The 23,422-nt window shown below is 38.3% G+C and overlaps 1 protein-coding gene across 5 annotated transcripts in view; it reads right to left on the reverse strand.

The window, feature by feature from the left end:
- FRY (FRY microtubule binding protein) overlaps positions 1–19,237 on the reverse strand; it is a 212,841-nt gene extending 193,604 nt beyond the window's left edge. For 2 of the 5 annotated variants that reach the window (XM_069882631.1, XM_069882600.1), the window contains exon 1: positions 4,480–4,519. In XM_069882631.1, coding sequence (XP_069738732.1) covers positions 4,480–4,504 — 25 coding nt within the window. In that variant the 5' untranslated portion in view covers positions 4,505–4,519. Of the gene's footprint in view, positions 1–1,928; positions 2,134–4,479; positions 4,520–19,064 lie in introns of those variants that run through there. The other 3 variants (XM_069882592.1, XM_069882586.1, XM_069882639.1) reach the window with 2 other exon arrangements.
- Between the last annotated feature and the right edge of the window lie 4,185 nt (positions 19,238–23,422).

Below are 23,422 nucleotides of genomic sequence, written 5' to 3' on the forward strand. Positions count from 1 at the left end.
TGGAAGACAATGGTCAGAGGACTTCAAGGTTACTTTGTTAACCTGTTTTCAAAAGCAAATCAAGTAAAGCTTCTCCAATGTATACTGTTGACCTACCAAATGAAAGACTACACCCATCTTTCCATCATGCTCCATCAATTGCTTATAGCAAGCAATTTGCATTACCTGTGAGTTAAGTGCCCTGAGTGTACAGTAACAAAGCTGCAGTGGATTTCACAAGTGTAATGGCAGGATTCCAGACACACAAACTACGCTGAAGTGCTCATATCTGACGCAGCACATACGATGGAGTATTACTGCTAGTATACTAGGTAGCATCCGACTTTGGGAGGTTGGAAAGAGAATGGACGGAAATAAGAATTGTATTTTAAAGAAACAGGAAGATCACAGAATAAGGAAGAAATCTCTGTGAGCACAACAGAGTACAGGAGTTGGAGACCAAACGCAAGGCTAACTAGTATGTTTTTTCTAACAAAAATGCTGATGTACAGAGAAAAAAAATAGTGAAAAGTTACAGAAGGAAAAAAAAACCCAAGCAGAGAAGTAATTAAAGGACAGGAGAGGTGGCTGAAGACAAAGAGCAGCAACTGAGAAAGAATGTGATACAGAGGGTCTATCCTGCCCAAAATAACATGCTTCAACAGTGACTAACACAGTATATCACCTCAGGAAGAGCCTGTGCAGGCACAGGGAAACACAGGAGCCTTGGGCATGCCTGAGTCACACAACTTAAGATCTGCTAAGGCTGTATGCACTTTTTTTAAGCTGGGGAAGTAGAATAGGAAGGAGGAAAGAAGCTTTATTTCCTAGAGTATTGGAATATTTCAAATACCTTAACTCAGGTACAGCAAAGGCTCCAAACCCCACAAAAACAGTGCTGCCCCATGTCATCTTTTAACATCATGTGCCCATTCCCTCAGCAGTGTTTAAACTCATGAGAGTTTAGCAGTTATTATGGAATTCAATATTAATATTCAAATAATCAACAACACTTCTTATACACTTCATAGCTCTTTAAAGATCCATATGACTATACTGTTTCCCCTTAGGAATTTAAAAATCATTATTTTCATCGGGAAATAGGATTACCTCAATTTAAAAACCAGTATATTTTTGTTTCTATAAAGGATTTAATTTCCTCTGATCACCTCACAGAAACACATCTTCAGTTTCAGTAGGGATGAGCTGCTATTGATTTCCTTAGCAAAAAACCTTTTCAGTCCTCCTAGTAAAGATGGCCTGATGGCTCTGCAACAAATACTTTGTCATCATGCTAATCTGTTGCCTATTTTGAAGCATATTTAAAAAAAATAATTAAAAAAAAAAGAAACAAAATAACCCAGACTTGCCATTATCTTGACTGAAATCCACTCTTACACCTTGTTCCTACTTCCTAACAACTAGAGAGTTAAACTGAACTATTAACTACAGACATTACAGGCTCCAGTGCAAGCCAGGAATTCAAAGCATGCATTTGACTATTTGTTGATGTTAATTTCTGTCTACATAAAAGAAAAAAAAAAAAAGCCTTCAGAAAAGCAATGAGGTACAGCATTAGAGCAGCAAAAGAGATACTTACACTGAAGCTATTGACTGCATTGCTTGTAAATGGGGTTAGGCAAAATGCAGTTTCAAGCTTTAGAGAAACAAATGGTTGTCTTTAAATGCCAAGTATTAAAAAGAAGTCCCCACAAGCGACATGAAATCAAAAATATGAAGAAAGTCTCTGTTTTTGGTTCCGTCACTTTAACTCTAATGTCCAGCATATTCAATCATAAATGATACTTAATTAAATCTGTCTCTGAAGACTGTCTTAGGTTTTAAAACTGAATAAATTCTGACTGGAATCAGCCACTGAATCCTTCAAATATTACCAAAAAGGTTTAGAACATATTTTACCAACATACTAATAACATACCATTTCCTACCTGAAAATATAGAAGGTCTTTTCCTAGGGCGCCTTGGATGTATAGGCTCTATATTCCTAAGATCCCTTTGATATTTTCCTTTAAAATCATTTTCTAGCAGGATGCCTGGTGGTAAGCTTCTCCGTCTTGTTGATTTATAATGAGTTTGATAGGAATTCAGTTTAGTCTTAGTCCTAGAGTACAAGTTGCTGTCATCAACGGCCATAGTAGAGCCCTGACTGGTAAAGCCACCCCAGCGTAAAGCCTCTCCAAACTGCCAGAAGTATTTGCACTAGTGGTTACAGATCCAAGCAATCTCAGGTGTTCTCATGCTCAACCCGGCACCTGTTGGGGAAGTTGAACAAGTTGATAGGTGTGTGCGGGAGCAGGTGTAGAGTTACTGCTTTGCCCCTCCTTGCATCACTGCCACAGCACAGGGAGGAGACCTGCTGAAATCATCCATTTGAAAGTTTGGAGGCAATTAGGAAGTTCAACAAACCTGAGCTCAGCAGCGCAATCTGTGCAAACGGGAAAATTCAGTTTAATATGAGGCACTGTCTAAGGCTGGTATGGCTTATATTATACCAGCAGCATTTCTCAGATCAGTTCATTAATAGTTCATTAACTTGGCAAGCTAAACAAGTGTTGCTAAACCTTAAAAAAAACAGTGAGAGAAAAAATACGCAAACAACAAAAAAGCAACCCAGTCCCCAGCCTAGGGACCTGCCTGGGGAAAAGTATAACCTTAGCAGTATGTTTGGGGGTTTTGTCCCGTCCTTTGACAATGTTAGTTTTTAAAGACTGAAAAACACAGCATAATGTTTTTTATGTCCACAACTATTAGTCTGGGGTTTATTTCCTCAAGAAGCAATAAAGTTATTTCCTACTGAAATCAGAACCAAAAGATCTACCAGCATGACTGATTTTCTCTCTGTATAATTTCTGACTAATAAAAATAAGCCATTTAAATATGTTTATGCCAAAGATGGTCTGTAAATTCTCCATTTAATGAAAAGCCAAGCTACTTTCCTTGTTTTCTTCCAGTTATCCCAATGACATCTTCTGAGCCACCAAAAGATCATCCTTTCTCAAATGTTCAGAAAGAAGAAAGGATAAATCCTAACATTTTCTGTGAACCTGCTAATTTTCTTCTTGAATTCTATCATAAATGAGACAAAATGGATTAGTAAATTAAAACTAACAAATCATCTAAATACATACATTTTCCTGTTAAATAACAATAACTTTAAATATGGCAAACTGAGTAAGCAGAGTGGTAATTCAAAGAGAGATAACTAATGTTTCAACTATGGATGCCCACAGTAAACTAATTTTAACATTTGAAGACAGAACTTTATTTCTCCAAATCATTTTAAATGCTTTAACCGGGGATGCTTTAATTACTTCCCTAAAGTTAGGCACACTCTATGATCAGTGTAATGATCAAGAGGTTGGCTGCTCCAAATACAGTTTTTGTATGAAATTCAGTACAACCTTTATTATTGCTGATAAGAATTAAACTGTTCACCTCCATGCTTTTGGAGGGGAAGAGGGGAAATTATGTATCTTTATATATATACATATATACACAGCTTTTTAAATCTTTTATTGTGCCAGAAATGCAAAAGGATGCAATGAGTTTGCTAGATTTTGTCTTCTTCCTCTGGAAACGAAAATGCATTTGGCTGGAAGTTGAAATTCTGAATGTAAGAATCCAACCTTAAGTACACTGGACCCAGAAATCATACCTTGCATTCAGAACAAACTGATTATTGAAACCAAAGTGATTCAAACCAAGTGAACATTAACTGGAGATAGGAAACTGATTATTTCTGGTCATGCTGAGTATCCAAAGAATCACAAGGTCTGTTTATATGCAGAAATAAGCTTTTGAAAATCCCATTGGACTCCAAAATAGGTTAGGTGGTGAGAATTAGGTTATAATCAAAGGGAATTGTTGTCTAAATTACTCGGGTATTTTTAAGAAATTTCCCTAGACACTGGTCTTCATCATTAGAGGCCAAAACATGTCTTTCATGTCCTTCAAATCTGTAGAAACCATGGGTCTCAGCCTGTTTTTTTCCCTGGTTAGTGAAAAAAAACCCAACAGGTCAGAGAAGCTTTCCTTGCTTCCCCTTCTCTCCCAAGTGCACTCGCTTTTTCAGCTTTGACTAAACCAACATAAAAATAGAGTCCATTCCTGATAGTCCAGCTAAACCAAAGTAACTGAATGAAAAGCTTTTCAAAACAACAGAAAGTGCTGAAATCTGAGCAAATATAAATATATTCAAGCTATGTGTGAAGGCCAAGAAAAAACAGATACCAAATGCGGGACTTGGCATTTGAGGAGCTTTAAACTGAATTTTGACAGAAGCTTTAAATAAAATTTCAACATCTTCAGTAAGTGACCTAACCACCATGCTACCGCATATTCTGGAAACAGCTCTTAACTTTTCCTGCTGTAACTACCTCAACACGTATAAATAATTAAATATACATTAGAAGAGTGACTTGAAAGCGACTGTCCCATATTCTAGCTGAGTGATACAATTGCTGCACCAGACAATCTTACCTTCTCCAGCCCAATGAATATTCATGCCAAGTGGAACGTTTCCAACAGGAGAAATCGCCGCTGGGATACTCAAAGGTGCGATAGCGATCACACTGTGTCAGATGGGGGGGAGGACTGTCAAGGGCACAAGCCCCTGATTCAGCAGCCGTACAGTAAGGAATTTAAGAAAAGTTTATGCTTGAGTGGCCTTCAGGTAAAAATCCAGAAGAGGACAGATAAAAGCTCGAAGCATCTCATGACTAAACTGTGTTTTGTAGGATCTGCTCTAGAACACACACTTTGAAAATTCATTCCGACCTTAAAATCAAGACAGGCAAATACTTGTTCTGTAAACTGAAAATCATAAGCAGGTAAAGTAAAGGAATATGTAGAAGCAGAACAGAAGCTGAAGGGCCCAGTGGTGTCTGAAAGTAGTTGGAGTGAGGTGTCCAAGTGCTCTTGTAGTAGCCCAGCTACTGGTCATTTCCTCATCTTGAGACCCATGTGTAAACACTTGACAGTCTACTCCCAGTCAAGACCACTACAGAATAAGTTACAGCACAACACAAAGGAGAAAACTGGGAATGGAGGAGGAAGAGGGACTTCGAAGAGCTGATTATTAATTTTAAGACCAAAGAAATAAAGCAGATACACTGAGCAGTCAAACCCAGTTTTTAAGATTCAGCACAGGAAGAAAGGAAAAGAGCATTCAGTAAAATTTGAGATTCTTCTCCACAGCAGTAACAATATCCCTCTCAGACCTCCTGTTTTCCACTTAACAGACAAAAAGTTTCCACCTTTATAGATGGAAATAAAATCAGAAAAAAACCTCAACAAAAAAATGCAAGCATGAGGTGTGGAAATAAACTTGTTAATTTACATGCAATTACTCACAAGGTTCTCATCACATATCCAGGAATCCAGAATGAAACCAAAAATCAAATGGTTTAAGTATTTTGCAAAAAAATAGGTAAAAAATTGGAAATTACAGAGAATGGAGAATTAAATATTTCCTTTCTTTTCTTTTTTTTTTTTGGAAGGCTATAGCATAGTTAAAGGAATTACACATCACCAAGCCTTTTATCTGAAAGTGTGATTAAAATGATAATTAAGAACTGCATAAGTCACCAGGATTACAACACAACAGGACTAATCAACCTGGTTGCTAAAAAAAGTGTCATTAATCTATTACACTTGTTTGAGCATAGAACATAAAAGAAGACTAATTATTTGTTTATCCCATCAAAGGTTTACACAAGATCCTTCAGAAGAGATTACTACAAGAAAGCAATCATTGTGTTATGTTCAGAACGGAATCATAAGAGTGCTCAAATGATGAAAAACAAAGCAGAGGAATTATAATTTGGCTACATTTTCAGGATGGCAAAGGTTTATAAGGCTTTTTTACAATTTTGAAAGCTCAGTATAATAGTCAGAGGCTAAATCAGAACATCATACCCTTTACCTACATCAGACTACTCAACTGTAGTGTCTGCAGCTTCTATTATTACTTCTTTTGATTAAAGATCAGTAAATAAAAGCTAAAGGTAACTGATATTTGATGACTGATTTGTGTTTGGACAATACTCTATAATGCAGAAATACAAATTTTAGGCTACATAATTACACTGGCCCAGGTCATAGAAAAATAAGTTTTCTCACAGAAGAGGAATTATCATTAGCTTTTTGTTTAATATTTGGCAGCAAATTTTGTTATATATCATGTACAATAAGCCACATGTCATTATGAGTGCGTAATAGGGAATCAAAAAGTGAAGAAAATATACAGCTGTTCAAACCCTCCAACTGCTATTAAAAAATTATTTGTTTAATTTTCTGGAATAACCTGGTTGTCTTAATCCAGAGGATGTGAACATCTGACACGTTCTCTGCTTGAATTAACCCAATTCTTCCAGTCTAATGCTGTTACAAGCAAAGAGCCTGGGTTTGATACAGCCTTAGCATGCAAAACCCCTCTCCTTAGTCAAGCACCATTTTTCAGAATTGAGTACAAGATGAAAAGGTCAACAAATAACCAATCATGGTCATACTTTCAAAGCCAGCAAAGAGATAATTTTAGGTTCACATTAATTACTACCCTCATAGCAAACACTTGACTCATAGAATAGTGTAATTAGGACTTAGTTACCAGGCTACACCTGACCTTAGTGCAAGCTCAATCAGAGTATTAGATGCTAGTCAAATCATGCACTACATTTACAGTTTAAATTTGCAATAGATAACTTACTATTGACTTACAGTCACAGAAAGGAAGTAAGCCTTCAGCCCAGACAATTCCTCAACTCCCACCAACACAAACAGATCAAACATGAAGGAGAGAATACAGCTTTTCCAGAGTTGCTTTCTATGCTGGTATGCTGATTTTAATAGATGTGTATTGACAAGGGATTTGGCTGAGTGTTTCCACTGCATTATCTTTCAGCTGAGAGAAGATAAGCACTTTTAATTTGCAGTCATATTCTTGTTTGCTAACAACAAACAAAAAATATGGTTAAAGTTGTAATCTGGTTCTAAGATAATATTAGTCCCTTACTGTTTGATCCATAGTGCGCGTTTCCTGTATTAAGAGGAGAAGCTGACTCATGTCACAGCATTTCACAAGAACAATTCATATGCTAATGTACATTTGTAATAATTTCACTTCACACTGATGTTCCCATTACATGATAGTTGTCACAGCCTTATCTTCATGAGGACTTGAAAACCGATCCTTCTGCAACAGAAAAGCCTGGAAACAGGTGTTTTCTGGCAGGGTACGATGTAAAGAGGCACAGCACAGGAACCCAGCCAGCTGACAGGGCTCCTTGCAGAGCAGCCAAGACACGTGGCGTGCCCAGGCAGCAGCCCAGGGGCCAGGCATCTTCCAGAGATCAAAGGCTGAGGGTGGAACTTGCCAGAATCCACATCAATAACACTCACAATTACAAGATCATGCTAGCTATTATTCCAACTAGTTAGTTATTATTAGGCCTATGCTCTAGGTACAGTGGGAAGAGAAAGACCTCGAGGCTCTGCAGGAATTTTATTCAGTAGGGCGCAGTGCTAGTCTTGAATAAAACATGGCAGATGTCCCCGTTCTTCTTATTTCACTCACTGTAGAAATTGAACACCACAAGCAAGCTACAAATAGGAAGGTCATACATTTCAGATACGATTTTCTACTTAAAACCACATCTGAGTGTTCAATATTTTATACAAATTAAATTGTCAACACATATCTGTGAAACAATAACAAATCATTTCAGTTGCCATAAAACAAGTGTTACAGATTAGAAGAAAAAAAATTCAAACATACTTTTTAGAGTGGATAGTTTTAATGACAATTCCCATGAATTACCAAAAGTTTATTCTACACTTGCTGTTAAGTGAGCTCACTGTCCAAAGTGATCCCAGAGATTTAAGAAAGTCTTCTTCCTTTCCTTGTCATGGAAACTAAGGAATAATGAAAATTCTGCCTTTCACAGACAGGCAGTCAAATATAGATGTGGCCTGTTAATAACCTACAGACTTCCAACATGTTAAAGTTGCATTGATTCAGTGCTGGATGAGATGCACAGAAAACAGTCCTTTGCCCAAGACTCTGGACTGCTTGTGTTAGGTGCAATTCTGTTAATGAAGAGGAAACAAGAGACAGGCATCCCCCCTTCAGGAAACCTGTCCTATCCAATTGTGATGGGACAGACCTAAATCAGGTTTTACACATCTATCCCACATTACACGAGAACAAACAAGGAAGCGGTGTTATCAGAGAACTCTCTGAAATAAGAACCAGGTTGAAAAGAAGGGAGGAGAGAAAACTCTGCTCTGCGCTCCTCATGAGCCCCCGCGAAGACTTCAGTTTTTGTCTTTTCGCACACATCGTATCTTCCTATAAACTCAGACCCTGTTTTACACATAAACTTCCATCACATCCTCCATGAATATCCATGCCTTAGGTCTTAATCGGCTGTGTTACAACATGACACAAGGATGTGATCTGGAATCCCTGGGCTAGTACCTAGTGAGTATTATGTTGTTGCCCACACTAATGAAGAGTAGGTAACATCTGTCACCAGTCTCTGAATCCAGGAATAACAGTTAGCTCCCTAATAGTTTTCCTGTTCTGATTCTAGATATTCCTTCTACATACATAATGAAATACATTTTGTATCACCTTTTACTAATTAAGGGTGAAATTCAGACGATTTGACTTCCATCATCTGCCCAGATTTCAAGAATCCACACTGCCTTCTCTCTAGCACCACTTAAGCTTTGAATTAAGGCTGTCATGATCCCAGATATCATCCAGGGATCATCACTTGCTCTCAAAATACTTGTGCTTTCGGGGATAGCTAGCTAGCTAGCTAGCTAGCAAGAAAGAAGGAAAGAAGGAAAGAAAGAAGGAAAGAAAGAAGGAAAGAAAGAAGGAAAGAAAGAAGGAAAGAAGGAAGGAAAGAAGGAAGGAAAGAAAGAAGGAAAGGAGGAAAGAAGGAAAGAAGGAAAGAAGGTAGGAAGGAAAGAAAGAAGGAAGGAAAGAAAGAAGGAAAGAAAGAAGGAAGGAAAGAAGGGAAGAAGGAAAGAAGGAAAGAAAGAAGGGAAGAAGGAAAGAAAGAAGGGAAGAAGGAAAGAAGGAAGGAAAGAAAGAAGGGAAGAAGGAAAGAAGGAAGGAAAGAAAGAAGGGAAGAAGGAAAGAGAAAGAAAGAAGGGAAGAAGGAAAGAGAAAGGAAGAAGGAAAGAAGGAAGGAAAGAAAGAAGGGAAGAAGGAAAGAGAAAGGAAGAAGGAAAGAAGGAAGGAAAGAAAGAAGGGAAGAAGGAAAGAGAAAGGAAGAAGGAAAGAAAGGAAAGAAGGAAGGAAGGAAGGAAGGAAGGAAGGAAGGAAGGAAGGAAGGAAGGAAGGAAGGAAGGAAGGAAGGAAGGAAGGAAGGAAGGAAGGAAGGAAGGAAGGAAGGAAGGAAGGAAGGAAGGAAGGAAGGAAGGAAAATATGTTTGCTCTAGTTGGACTGGGTTACAGAACAGCAGTAAGCACTACTATCCAGGCTCCTATTGACCTAAGCTTTATCTGTACCCTTATGTTGGGTACAGATCCTTAACGCTACTACCTGCTCATTTTGAGAAGTGCAGTGGTCTGAGCAGCTAGTTGTACCTTTTATTCTCATTTTCCACTCAAGACAAATATGTAAATTTGCTATATTTTGCCTGAATCCCCAGACAGATGGATCTCATGTGTGTACTCGGGCCATACCTAAATTCAGATGCACAAGTTGCCCAGTTGGTTTTCAGAAACAAGTCTATTCATAACTATTATTAAAGGAAATGAAACATAGAAATTTTTATTGTTCAGTATCAGTTCTGAGGATGCTTGATTACATGCTGAGCCTGTAGCTTTCCAGATGCTCGATTTTCTCCCCAAAGCTCACTTCACTTCCACACATGGTGTGGTGCGCTGAATAGGAAAGCAACATTCATCTGTGATAAATCTAGAGAGTTTTAGTAACAATACAATGAATGTAGATAGATTCCCAGTAATGGTAGAAACATAAACTAGTTTTATTTAACTGATTCTCTGAAGTAGCACTCTCAGTTTCATCTAGTGATCATGAAGGCATCTATTAAACCAACCATATAAGCCAAAGGAGCACACAAGCTGCAAGGTGTGAGCCTGTCCTTCAGTTTTCCCCAGAGACAAAAGCAGTCTATGCAAAAGCATCTTAACTTTTGTCTAAGACAACAAATGCATTCCATCTCTATCAGTCACCAAACCATCCTCCTCCTTAACTGCCACACACACAAGAGAGTCAGAATCACAAGTGCATTCCTGATGTTTAGCATACAGAAATAGGTTTTAACTTATTTGTCTGACATGCTGTCAGCGCATCCCCTTTCATGGGAAGCATAACATACAGATTTAGACTTAAATTTATTCTCTATTTAGCGTTTGAGAAATACTCAATTTGCTCTTTCCACACTTGTCTGTATTTCAGCTTCCACAGAACTTATAAACCTGTCCCAAGTACGAGATCAATCAATAGGACAATGAATGTTTTCCACCTGAGACCAGAGGTCTAAAACCACCAGAACACATCCTTACCAGCTACTTCAAGTGCCTGACTGAGGCACAACCCTGAGGACACAGAAGTCAGCAGGTGGTAAAAGAATCAACCTGACATTGCTGCAGCATTGAAAGCACTGGCATCTAAATTATCTTTAAAACCTCCAGATACAGATACAAATATCCCACACCTGTTTTGTATGTTTAATTGTACAATATTAAACTTCTGTAGTTTTATTATATATACTTACTTCACATTTGAACACTATGTTATAAGATCTTATGGCATCTAACACTGCGATACAGGATACCTCTTTGATAAAATAAGCATTTTCCTATGTACTGACTTACAACAGAGTTCTGTCACCTCTCTTAACACCATAATTTGACAAACTGGTTACTCATGCTTTGCCAGTGGCAATTTGAATTCCACGCTGCAAATAAAAACTCTCTCTCTCTGTGCCTCTGTCCCATCTGCAGTAAGCAAAGCTTTGCTTAGGTAAAAGGAGAGGGACTGAATGGAAATTTCTCTAGACAAGTTCATAAATGTGGATTTAGAAGCAGTCTGAAGCTCCTCTTACATTGTGATGGAAAGAAAGGCAGAAAGCAAGGGAAGGATCAGCTACTTAAACATTAAATCTACATTTTATTTTTTTTTTCCCTCCATACTCAGACATAAAACCAGAACATGTGTAAAATATGGGGAAAAGGAAAAGACTTGAGGAAACTGTCTCCAAAACATCCAAACCACAGGAAGCAGTGGCCAACGGCAAGTAACCGACACACACTGCCTTGGGCAATTGTACGACACACACTGCCTTGGGCAATTGTACGTGTTGCTGCTGGGCAAGCACCAGCAGTGCCTGATTCCTACAGCAAGTTTTAAGACAAGAGGAAAAATTCCAAGTGCTTAAAGGCCAAAAAAGGGGGAAATCCCACAAAACATTAGAGGAAGATTCCCTGTAGAGACTTACTTGCAGTCAGAGATAATTTGGGGTTCTCTTTCCTCCACCTTGATTCCTGAAGATGTGTGAGAACCTAATGAGTTAAAAAGCACCCACCACCTATTTAAACGTGCTACTAAAAGCTCCCAATTTAACTGATCATTTTCCTCTGACTTTGTAAAGCATGGTTGGATAGCATTCAAATCATGCTTGAAACACTCATCCTAGACAGGACTGGGAAAACATCATGATGTATTACACTGCTACAAATCTGTCACGACTCTACACAGCCTGCGTACCACTATCACATTTAAAGGAGTGTGCCTCTGCATCTTTTATACACATATACATATTTTTTATATATATATACTTATATATATATATTTAATGTGGCAAATAAAACTGTGCAGATGTATACTGATTATTTAATTTTCCTATGATTATACAGATTAGGACCTTCAGCCCTTATTAATAAAAGCAGAACAAGAATAAATTAGAAAAATATATTTGAAGATTTGGACGAGATTCTCTGTAACTCTGTACTGGCCTGAGTTAACCTCAATTTAGACTAATTTGACAATAGTTAACTAAATGACTGTAGGTAGATGCATTTATAGCAGAAGAGAGTATTTTCACCCCCTTTGCAAGCCCTATAATACAGGCAAAATAACAAAAGAGATCATGTGTTTAACAGCTGCTCCCAGTAGGGTCTGTGTTGCTGCAAGTGTGTGCCTGTACACAGCTGTGGTGGCCCAAGGCTCACCAGATAACACCATATAAATATATATATATAAATAAATACATGTATATGCACACACATGCGCACTACTGTATGCAATGAAAATAAGAAATAAAGATCACTCCTGCAACAACGGAAAAGGAGAGTTACCTTTATGAGTGTCTGCTGTGCAACCAGTAAATTTTAAACTGAGACAACACAACCTTATTTGGACTAGCAACACCTAAGAGAGCAACTGAGAAAAAGGTAGTATTAGTGTTAAATGAAAGTGTGTGATCACCTAGTATAAGTCAGACACTTACTGTAGCAAGAACATATTTTAAGACACCTGTTTGCCCACTGACTGTGAACATTAACGGACTCATGTATCAGCCCTCTCAAGGAAGGAAGGAACGCCCTTCCACTTACTCTTTAATGGGTTCTGCTGTTATCTCTGTACAGGGCTTCAGAACTGTGGAATTTATTTCACACAAAGTGAATTAAGAGCTTAGTTAGAAAAAACACTTGCCAAGGGAGATAAATCCTGCAGCACTTTCAAACCATAGCAAGCCTCCCACTGAACTCTTCCAGTAATTCATTCCACAGTCTGGGGAGGTGCATGAACATCATCATCCTGCTTCTTGCAAGCTCAGGTCCAGGCTTTATAACACCGAAATAATGATAAGTGGCAAAATATTGAGGACAATATGTTTTTCATCTGGGCTGTAAGCCATTTAGGGCTTTTAGAACTCAGGGTGATAATCCTGAAATTCATCTAGATTTAAAGATACCCAAACAAAGAATACAGCCCTGTTGCAGTATCCTCACATGGCTTGGATAAACTCTAATTTCCTGACATTTCATATTAGTTTTGAAAGGAATTTGAAGAACTAATGCCTGCGATAACATAGAACACCGTGATCTGGCTTATCTCTGGAAGTCAAGTTGTTACCAGTCTCTATGACAGGCAAAGACGAAAAATACATTCCTGAACACTTCTGTAATTATGCAAACATCCAAGAAAAAGTGCTAATACTATAGAAACTAATTATTTTCAGGAAGACATATAGCAGTAAGATAAGTCCTTCAATCAATTTGCGTTAGGAAACACTAGCCTTACATTTTTTGTAGTTAAACACTACTGTCACGTTAGCACTATAAATTCAGCTGATAAACATCTGAGAACAACTTCCAGCTATGGAAGTAAAAAAGTACAATAGCAAGGATCAGACCTACTCATTGTGCTTTACACCACTGGCCCTATCACTTCTATCTTTCTTAGGCAGAGAAAATTATTTCAGGCTGTTCTTCCAAGTTTTGACTCCAGAGAGCAGAGTATTAAGGCAACAGCTCCTTCAGTACAGGGCACAAATGTAAAGTACTTTTAGGGAGGGTGGAAGTTAGTGGGACATCCTGGTGGAACCTAAATAACCTGCTATCCCCTTGGTTCCTACACGGATCGGAAGGACATGGAAAAATGGGTGAAGTTCAGATCACATTTCAGCAGGAATTGGATTCCCAGATATGCCTCTCAAGTATAACAAGCAGGACACATCTACTTGCATAGGAAAGAATAAAGCACAGGAACATAAAGAAGAGGTGAGCATCAGTGGGGGTGATTTGGACCAATTGTGTACAGAAGGCTGCATAGCTTTTCTTGCTAAAGATCAGCTTTTGGTAAGTATTGGAGACTCAGAGGAATGAATTCACAAAGCCTAATTCCAGTCTGGTAGCTTAGTCTTCCATACCTCTTTTACAGCCAATGGGCATAACGTCTTGGAAAAATCTCTGCCTCTCCACAAACTATACTGAGTAGTGACAAGGTTACGGTTAGCTTTTGGGAGTTACTGTTCCACAATGATAGGACTATTCCTTCTTCCTTGGTAGGAGATGCTACAACTCATCTATTTCCATGTTAATATTCCCTTCTTGTGTGAAAATCTGGGTTTGGATGAAGCTAGTTGAGCTTCAACTTCCAGGCGCTTCTAATTATAAAGCCAAGAAATTCTTTGCTTTTTAAAAGACAAGAATTTGTAGATGACGATCAACTCATCTTGCAACCTTCTGTTCATGCTCATACAGGTTAGATGAGAGGAATGCCACACGAAGACCTGCTGCACTACAGTCATTGTGAATTAAGCACAATAAATGAAAAAGAATTTGCTGCCACACAGCTTACCAGAGCTGCTCTGCTGGAAAGCTCTCACATTTAAGTGCAGCGTTGCTGGGTCTGATGAATTTTTTCTGCCCTAAGCAGTGGGTCGGAGCAGGTCTTCATCTCTCATTATTTGTTCGTACAATTCCTAAGCTCTCTGTATCATTATTTTAATTGGGAATGGTAAACCAATGGGCTGAACATTCTTTAATGATCAGAGTGCTGAATAAAGATATGCATGGAGTCAAAGCAAATTATTCAAAGAATTGTTATTTTCCAGTCTCTAAGACAGTGCTGAAGAAACTGGAAAAAATATAACAAGATTTTTACAGCAGTTTTGGAAGCTAAGTCAAATTTATTCAAAATTGGGAACTGAAAGCTTTCTATCTTATCACATAACTCAGAATTATTGCACCACTAGACTGGAAACCTCTTCTAGTCAAATCCTCTAAAGGCATGTGTCTAGAAGCAGATCTCTGCTGCTATTATTGTTGAAATTGTACCTAAATTGGCAATCTTGATTTGCTAATGTACATGCAACTGTACTCTTGCATTGATTTGCTGCTGTACTGTACCCCACATTAGCCAGTTCGTGTGCATGTATGTGTGCACGTGCGTATCTATGTGAAAGGATGTACAAAAATCCATTGAAAAACAAATCCAAATCTTTCTGCAACCTGAGCTAAAATTTTTCAGCTTGAATTATGGAAACACAGAAAGTAGGTCAGCACGTATCCCAGAATAGCACATACAGAAAAAGTAGTATATCTGTATCTTTGGACTTTTTAGTTCATTTCTCTATGGGGGGGAAGGAGAAAGAAAGTCCTTACCTTTATTCTATTATATTGAGGAACATATACAAGAAGAACTTGCTTATACTTTAAAAAGCCCCCAAATCAGCTGCCTACATGGGAGGAAAGCCTGTTTTAATCAAAGCAAAAGACCGTTGAGTGGAACCACGTAAGCTTTAGCTAAATATAAACAAGGGCAAAGCCAGGAAGTTTGAAATGTGTTTAAAATGCTGTACTGGAGATGTATCACATCCTGCTCCTTGTACATCTTGTTCCTTGTATCAAAAAACCTATTTGGTTAAATATTTACTTTGGAAATAATGGCATACTTTCTGTGATTTTGTTGTTCATCTTGTGATCTTTTAAGTATTTGCTGTTTCAATAAGAACTGCTGCCTATTTTATATCTTCCATGCTATGCACATTCCTAAATAAAAAAATAGTTTCTTTAATACCAGATGCAGGTTTCCCACTTTTTATTTTCTTTCCCCCCCTGCCCTTTTTAAGGAAGTAAAAAAGCTGCAAGCAAATACCAAATTATTTAAGCACTTACACACCTTATAGCTGTAAAGTTCTTAAGAATTCTTCTGGGATTAATATTGATAAATACCTTTCATGAACTATTACAGTACCTTTACATGAAAAGAAAAACAAAACCCACTCTTAGGCAATACTAAATGCTGATTATCAGCCCTAAAATGTTATTACATTATTCAAGTCAATACTGGTACTGCTGGCTACAACAGATGCTGATCTGCTTCCCAGAAAAGATTTCAAGCTAGAACATTTGTATTTTTAATTAGGAAAAAATGATATTGCCTCCCCCAAATTCCAAGTATCAGTCTTCATTTGGATCTCTGCACTAAATTAAAATGAATGTTTGAAAGGTACTGAGCATTGGCAGTATGACCTTTTAAGTTCAGTGATTTTTATGCAACCAGCAGGAATCCGTAAGCATAACAAAACAAATCTAATTTTAGTTCTTCCTTTTCAGATTTTTTTCTTGTTTTATTTTTTAAACTACCGGTCTATTCATGCTCCATCTCCATTCTTGTCCTCCTTGCTCTCATGTATTCCCTTATTTCAGTCCAACCTGTTTAAATATCTCATCCACCAGCTTGTGAAGTAGTATAATCCACATATATGTACATATTTTAAGCAATTATAGAACTAGACTCTTTCACACATGCAGGCTTAAGTCTCTCCAAAAAAGGGAGATCGAAATGGAGAACAACTTCTGGAACCTATAGCTAGCTGCTGGGATCTGCACTTTTCTTCGATGCTTAATAAACCAGACCTTATTTCAGAACTTAAGTAAAAACGGGGACCTTCATAGCTAACACAGGCTTCACAACTAACCGAGTGAAGAAATTATGGTGTTTGTCAGACTTTGAAAAATGAAGTCCAAGTACTAAAATAAAATAAAATGGTTGAGTTTTTACACCCTGTGAGGCCTCCCTCTTGCAAAAATTTAAAACTCTAACCTTTCAAAAAAAGTATAGAATTAAACACATTTAATTGCATTCCTAGATTACTGCCAGGTAGTATATCACATGCCTTGGTGAGTCTAAATAGAATTCCATCACTTCAAAAACCAAAGGCACAGAAGTGATTTGAGTTCAATTTAGAGTCGGACAAATATGCTATTAAAACATCAGATCAAATAAATCAAAGAGCACACATTTACAGTGCAGTATTAAAATAAATAAGAGGCAGTTGTATGTTCAAGTAGCAACAGATACAATCTCCCCTAGCATCCTCTTGCTGATGTCAGCAATGTCATCCTCCAAAATCTGAGAGAACTTACGGAAAGATAATAGGACCCACATTCATCAGACTCTAGTACCACTAATTTTTCTGATATGCCACCAGTGTAATTAAAACCCAACACTGTTCTACTTAAATGGAACTAAATAATTCCCTCTGTGCCCTGGGATTTTTTCTGAACTGTAGAAGATGAGCACATCATGTCAGTTGGTCTCATCTCCCTTTTAGAAAATAAAAGTCCATGCATTTGTTTGCATATTCATGTAATTCTAACTCTGAGCTCAAGGACATTTACAAGACACCTGCTAATATGCCAATTTGTATTCATTTGAGTGGGAAGCCTGCTGCCATGAGATACAGTTTTCACTCTGAAGCCATTATCTTAACTCCTAAGAGTTCGTATCTTCTTAAACTGCTTTGTGAAAGAAAAGCATTTGTATATTCAGTTGTTTCAAGGCACAGTAAAACAGTTAAACTCATTCAGAGTTGGTCATAACCAGTATTTTCTGAGTTTGCCTAACCAGGACTGGGAGGTCCTAAAATTACTTTCACAAGGTAGTCTAGGAAACAGTGCTCTCATTTCCCAGCTTAGAGCCTGTCACTAATTACACATAGTTGTAGTTTTCCAGACCAGAGTTATCATGCATTCCCTCCTAGCTCACATGGCACAACGATACGTGCTCAATCTTCTGTCTAGAGCGCTAGTGACTCCTGTGACTGCATTATTTTATATGGGTTAGATGTCTCCCATATACCCTTCAATGCCTGACACGGGAATTTCAGCACATTCCGATGGTACACCAGGTTGAAAGCGCACATGCTTCTGCGGAGATGTGTCCTAGAGCCCTAATACAAGTCAAACTAAACTTACAAACTGAGCCATACGGAGCTCTTTTCATATCAGCATGCATGTACACAGCCCTGCCGCACAGAACAGCTGATCTCTAGCCAATGAAAATCACCATCTTCCGAATGGCCATATAAGTCTAGAATATATACATATCACAGGTTTATAGATCTCCGTGCTCTGCAGCATAAATACATCCTTCTACTTGTTTTGGACAAAAAACTGTCTTGGACAAAAGAAGACTACACTGAAATAAAATTGGCACTGAAAAATAAATGGCATCGTAACAATTGTTATAACTATTACCATCATCTAAAAATTGGGAAAAGCTGAAACAGAAACATCTGTATGTAAGCAATCAACAAAGAACATAAAAATAACTACTCAGATTGAAAAGTCTGTGGCTCTGTCAAAAGCCTTTATAGTACTGATCTTTAAAAGCAAAAAGAAAATATTTCACTCTTCAGTGGAGTAGGATTGGGAGCACTATGGAAGCCAGGACTCCAGGAGAACTACTACTAAGAGTGACTATCATTTTCTGTGATTTAATAACCAATTACATGGAAAACTTAATTGACTCCAAGAAATCTTATTGTTATAAGACAAGACTAACTACAGCTTAATAATGACAGGTTAAAACCCGTTCAACCTCTAACAGAAGGAAAAAAAGGTTTGGTTTTATTCAAGAGAAGTACACTGATGAAGGTCTACTCATGTTGCTCACCGGTGTTCCCCTGGTTCCTTGAGACGAAAACGCATGGTAGCACTTACAGCTATTTCAGATTCTTATTTAGTACACATCCAAAATGCTTATCCATCTGTTTTCAAACACATATCAGCATTTATACAACCAAATATAGTCAATTGTTTTCTGTAAGGAATTCCAGTCCCAGGAAGGCTTTAACTGAACACTTGCACTATATCAGGTTACTTAAAACCCACAAGTTTCTTCAGCTCCTGGGGAAGGTTTGCCAATTTTCACTAACGTTAACATGAGTCTATAAAGTCTATAAGTATGTGCACAATCTCACGTCAGAAGTCATGCTCTTAAGATAACTTTGTAATTCTTATTTAAAGTGAGGCCACCAGAAACCAAAACCTGTCGGTGTCAAACATTTAAAATCAGGCACACAATCCTTTTCAGTAAGAACTACATATACATGAGCTTCCAAATCCCAATATGCATGCTTCTGTTTTTTACCTATGCAAAAGACTTTTAATTATTTACTAAAAAAAGGATAATAGTTGCCACATTTCTTCAATGCATTCGTACATAAAATTCAATACCATTCTAAGAAAAAATCTGTAATGATGGGGAATTAATGCAAAGTCTTACCTTTTCCTGAAGTGACAGTTTTCAGTAGTGATCACTCTTAATGCTTAAATTTTGCGATGTAATTTTCTTAAGTAACTTTCTAGTTCAAGCAGAGATGGGTTAACTGCAAGCAGTCTGGATGCTGTCTTGCTTGCTTCCTGGAGATCACTGTTTTGCATTGTGAGCCATCTCAACTACCTAGAGAAAACAACAGTCATTTTCAGTCACCTGGACAATGGGATACATTACTGCTCCCAGATTAAACAAAAGATTAAACAAATTCCAAGTCTTAAAGTATGACCTTAAACATTTTATTTATCTACCAAACATTTCATAACAGATGCTGTTTAAAGAACTACTGCATACTTTCTTACCAGGAATTCATGCTTTCGGACAGAGACATAAAACAAATGGGGAAATTTTATATGCAAATGCTGCATTTTTTTTAAATTACAACTTGTTTTTACACTGACAACATGAAATTGACTTTTTTAAAAAAATAATAATTCTGCTCAGAAACTATAACCAAAAGTGAAAACTGAGTTATGCTGCAATTCCTTTAGAAGAAGTGAACAGAGTGGTTCCTCTGGAAAATGAAAAATGCTGAGAGTAGGAATCTACTTTTATTATTTGGGTATAACTGTGAGTTCCCTATTAGAACAGGAAATGTTACATTTCTATTTGATGCAATTACAAGCATCTGGCAGCCAATTTTTTAATTCAGTCTAATAACAGCTGCAGGCTCAGAAACAAAAGCTACTCACCCACAACCATCCTTTGAGACAGGCTATGTACATTTGCTGTTATGCTACATGGAAGCTGCACAAAGCCAAGCACTGCAACTCTTCCCTACCTCAACTGGTTGAAATCTTCTCAGCCCCTAAAAATCTTAACAGAGCGATAGCTTTTGGGCTGCAGGACTGTTCTTACTGTATATTAGGTTTAGGTCTTGGATTTCCCGGTTATTGTACAAAAGGAGCATGAAGTTTCCTCTGTTGCTCGTCCTCTGACCAAGATGTTCATCACATGGTGCCATGTTACTGTGAGCTAGCTTGTAATGCCACTTCAAAAGATGGTGTTGGAAAAGAAGCTGAGCGTTCTGAGCAAACCTCAACATGAACAAAGGCTCTGAAGCCAGGACTGCCACCTGAACCATGTCTGTGTTCAAAACTCAGGAACATGGTTTAGTGGCAGACAGGAATGGTTGGACTCGATGATCTAAGAGGTATTTTCCAACATACTGATTCTATGATTTTATGAAAATGACTGGCAGCAGATGTGGGTACTGCAATTGGAGGGAGAGTGCTGTCCCACAATGGATATGCCCAGAGGCCCATAATGCTGGATTATCAAATCCAACTTGAACTTTATTCCTGTGAAATTTGTAACTATGAGTTACTACTAGCATCAGGAAGTGACGGTGCTCCACAGAGCTATGACATGAGTAAGTCATCTTGTTTGCTAACTTGAATACGAGATGCAGTTCCTCAGGGTCTTGTCCAACTGAGGCACTGAATACCTCAAAGGGCAGAGTCACAGCCCATCTGGACAACCACGGTGGTGTCAGAGCAGCCTCTTGAACAGCATGTATCAAACCAAATGTTCCAGACCCATGGCAGCAATTAGTACAGTCCAACTCCAACAATGTTACTTGACCTGCTCAGCCCCATGAAATGCTTGATAGAACACTTAATTAAAAGATCTGTTGAGCTGATATTACCAAATGATACTCAGTTTTCTGCTACTTCATAAGGTGTTTTAGAACGTCATCTCCTCCCTCCATCCTTCTCTTAACAGTAATCACCCTCACCATTCCACTATGTATTATTAAAAGACTTATAAATCTGTATTTCCGTCTCTTTAGTGCCCTTTTCCTTCTGGACGGCCCTTTGCAGCAGTTTTCCATAAAACCACAATAGCAGCTCTGCCCACACTTTAAGAAACACTACTATAAGTTTCGATAATTCTTCTCTTGCCCATTTAAGCAAGAGTTCAGGTTTCCTGAACGTTAAGAGAACTATCAAACTGTGGTGTCTGAGTCAAAAGTCACTGAGACAGACAGGGCGGTCATGGCTTAGATGCTTTTTGGTTTGGGAAAAAGAGAAGTGACAGACAGTATATCTGACATGTTCTTGAAACGACTCTAGCTCGTCATCTCCCTGGTGAGAAGTCCATTAATGTCTGTGAGACGCAGTCAGAGATGTACGATATTTGTGGACAAAAATGGATTATCGAGTTTTCAACTCATCAAAGAAAATCCCAACAGCTCAGAATACTCGAGCTTATTATCATCAATACAACAGGGCGGATTTAGTCCCTCATACATCACATCTCTGCAGTAGAAAGAAACTGCATCTTAAGACCAGTCACCTGGTTCTGCATATCCCTGTGGAAAACTGCACTTCTCAACACCTCATAGCCTGAAGTCATTACCCTTCACTTTGCAGGGAGGAGGAGGAGGGTTAGGAGGAGAGGAAGGGAGTGCTGTCCATAGCAGAGTCTTAGGCAACGCTGTAAAAACTGACTTTTATGGACACAGCCTACTTAAAAGAACACGGGCAAGCTGAATCAAGCGGTCTCCAACCAAACCTTGCGGCCCTGTGCAGACACACCACCTTTTCAGTCCAGGATATAAAGAGCACAGTCTCTTCTACAACCAGAGCAGAAATCAGATCCTGAACGGGGATAAAAATGATGAAACTGAAATAGTACGGATATAATTAGTTTAACTGCAAAGTGTTGCACAATGACTTGTCATAACTTTTTATTCATCCTCCTCGAGACACTTCTTGGTGTGTTGTTCATACAAAGGTATTATTTACATCAACAAACAATAACTGTTGCAGATCAATGCTTTGTTACATCAGCCTCAAAATACATGCAACAGAACATGTATAAGTCACAGAGATCTTTGGCATTTCCACTGTACCCAACATTTTCCTTCTGAGAAAGCAGGATTTTCATTTCTATCTATTCTTAGAGGTGAAAAACATTAATAAATGGATTAAGTAGGTACATGTTGTTTTTCTAAGTACGATTTCTTAATGAGTATTTCTGAAATAATCTTCATAATATACAATAATATTTTATACTATGAAAATTATGGCATGAAACGCCTCCCAAATGCAGTAACTTCACAGCTGTACAGCAAGACATCACAAAATAAGGAGGCTTATCAAAATACATATTGCTCTCCAGAAAACAAACAAAAAATACAAAACAGTGAAGGTGAGAGCTGCATTGCTCCAGCACCCTCTGTTGGCCTTCCTGCAGCACATTACTTTGGGTACTCATTTAAGAGCATCTGTTGTTTCATCCTTAAGCCATGACAAAGATTCCCTTATACAAAAAAACTATGAAAAGCTAAAAAAAAAAAATCCACCCCACTACTCCACAACCCACCCCTACTGATACAAACTTGAGATATATAGCACAATGTAGTTTATTATCAAAATACTCAGAGCTGCTGGACACGTCACGAATTGGCTCATTTTTGTAGATTGTCAGAACTGATCTAATTACAAAATGTTCTTTAACAGCCCTCTCCTTAATACTTCTAATATTTAATATTTCTAATAGACATCAATACTAAATAGCATCTCATGTGCAGCTCTCAACAATAGTATGACAGCTTTACAGAAAGAATTTGTATTTTTACAGAACATCTTTTGCTGTGGTGACTGAGAACTGACAATACATACATGACATACGGTATCATCCTCAAAAGAAAGTGCTCAAACCAAGTGTTGTCAAGCAAGTCAATAAATAACGTCCAGATGCCAAATACAGGATGATCTAAATATAAATTCTGCATACTGCATTCTGGTGAACAGCCAGATGGTGTAATTTCCAGAAGCGAAGGCCCTTAGCCCAGCGAGCTTTGCAGCTGCATCACAAAGCCGGCTCACAGCTCTGCAGCAGCAGATGTGAAGTTGCAGTGGGGAGCAGAGAGGAAGAAGGAGGGGGAAGTGGCAAAGCTGAGATGGAGAAGCAGGCGGGCTGGGGGAGGCAAGGGTGGTGCGGGCAGCTTCTGAGAAAAGCCACCCAGGGGTTATGAGGGCTGCCTTGTGCTTTCTGTCCCCTTCGTGGGTGGGTACAGTGGAAAGCAGCCTGCGCAACAGGAGGCGAAGAGCTGCTGCTTGGCCAGCTTGCACCTGGCCTTGAACCACCATTCCAAAAAAGCCACAGGCAAAGGAAAGGCAGGACCAAAACAGGTCTTACTCAGCTGTCTGGCTGCTTCCACCAGCTGAATGGTTGAGCAGCTGCCTACTTTACCTATAGCCAAACCCTAAAGCCAACACTGGCAAGAAGCCAGAAACCAACAAAAGAGCAGCTGACTATAAGTTCAATGGCAGGAAAAAATTTAGTCTCAGAAGTGT

This window comes from Phaenicophaeus curvirostris, chromosome 1, assembly GCF_032191515.1.
Source record: "Phaenicophaeus curvirostris isolate KB17595 chromosome 1, BPBGC_Pcur_1.0, whole genome shotgun sequence".
Classification (NCBI taxonomy): Eukaryota; Metazoa; Chordata; class Aves; order Cuculiformes; family Cuculidae; genus Phaenicophaeus; species Phaenicophaeus curvirostris.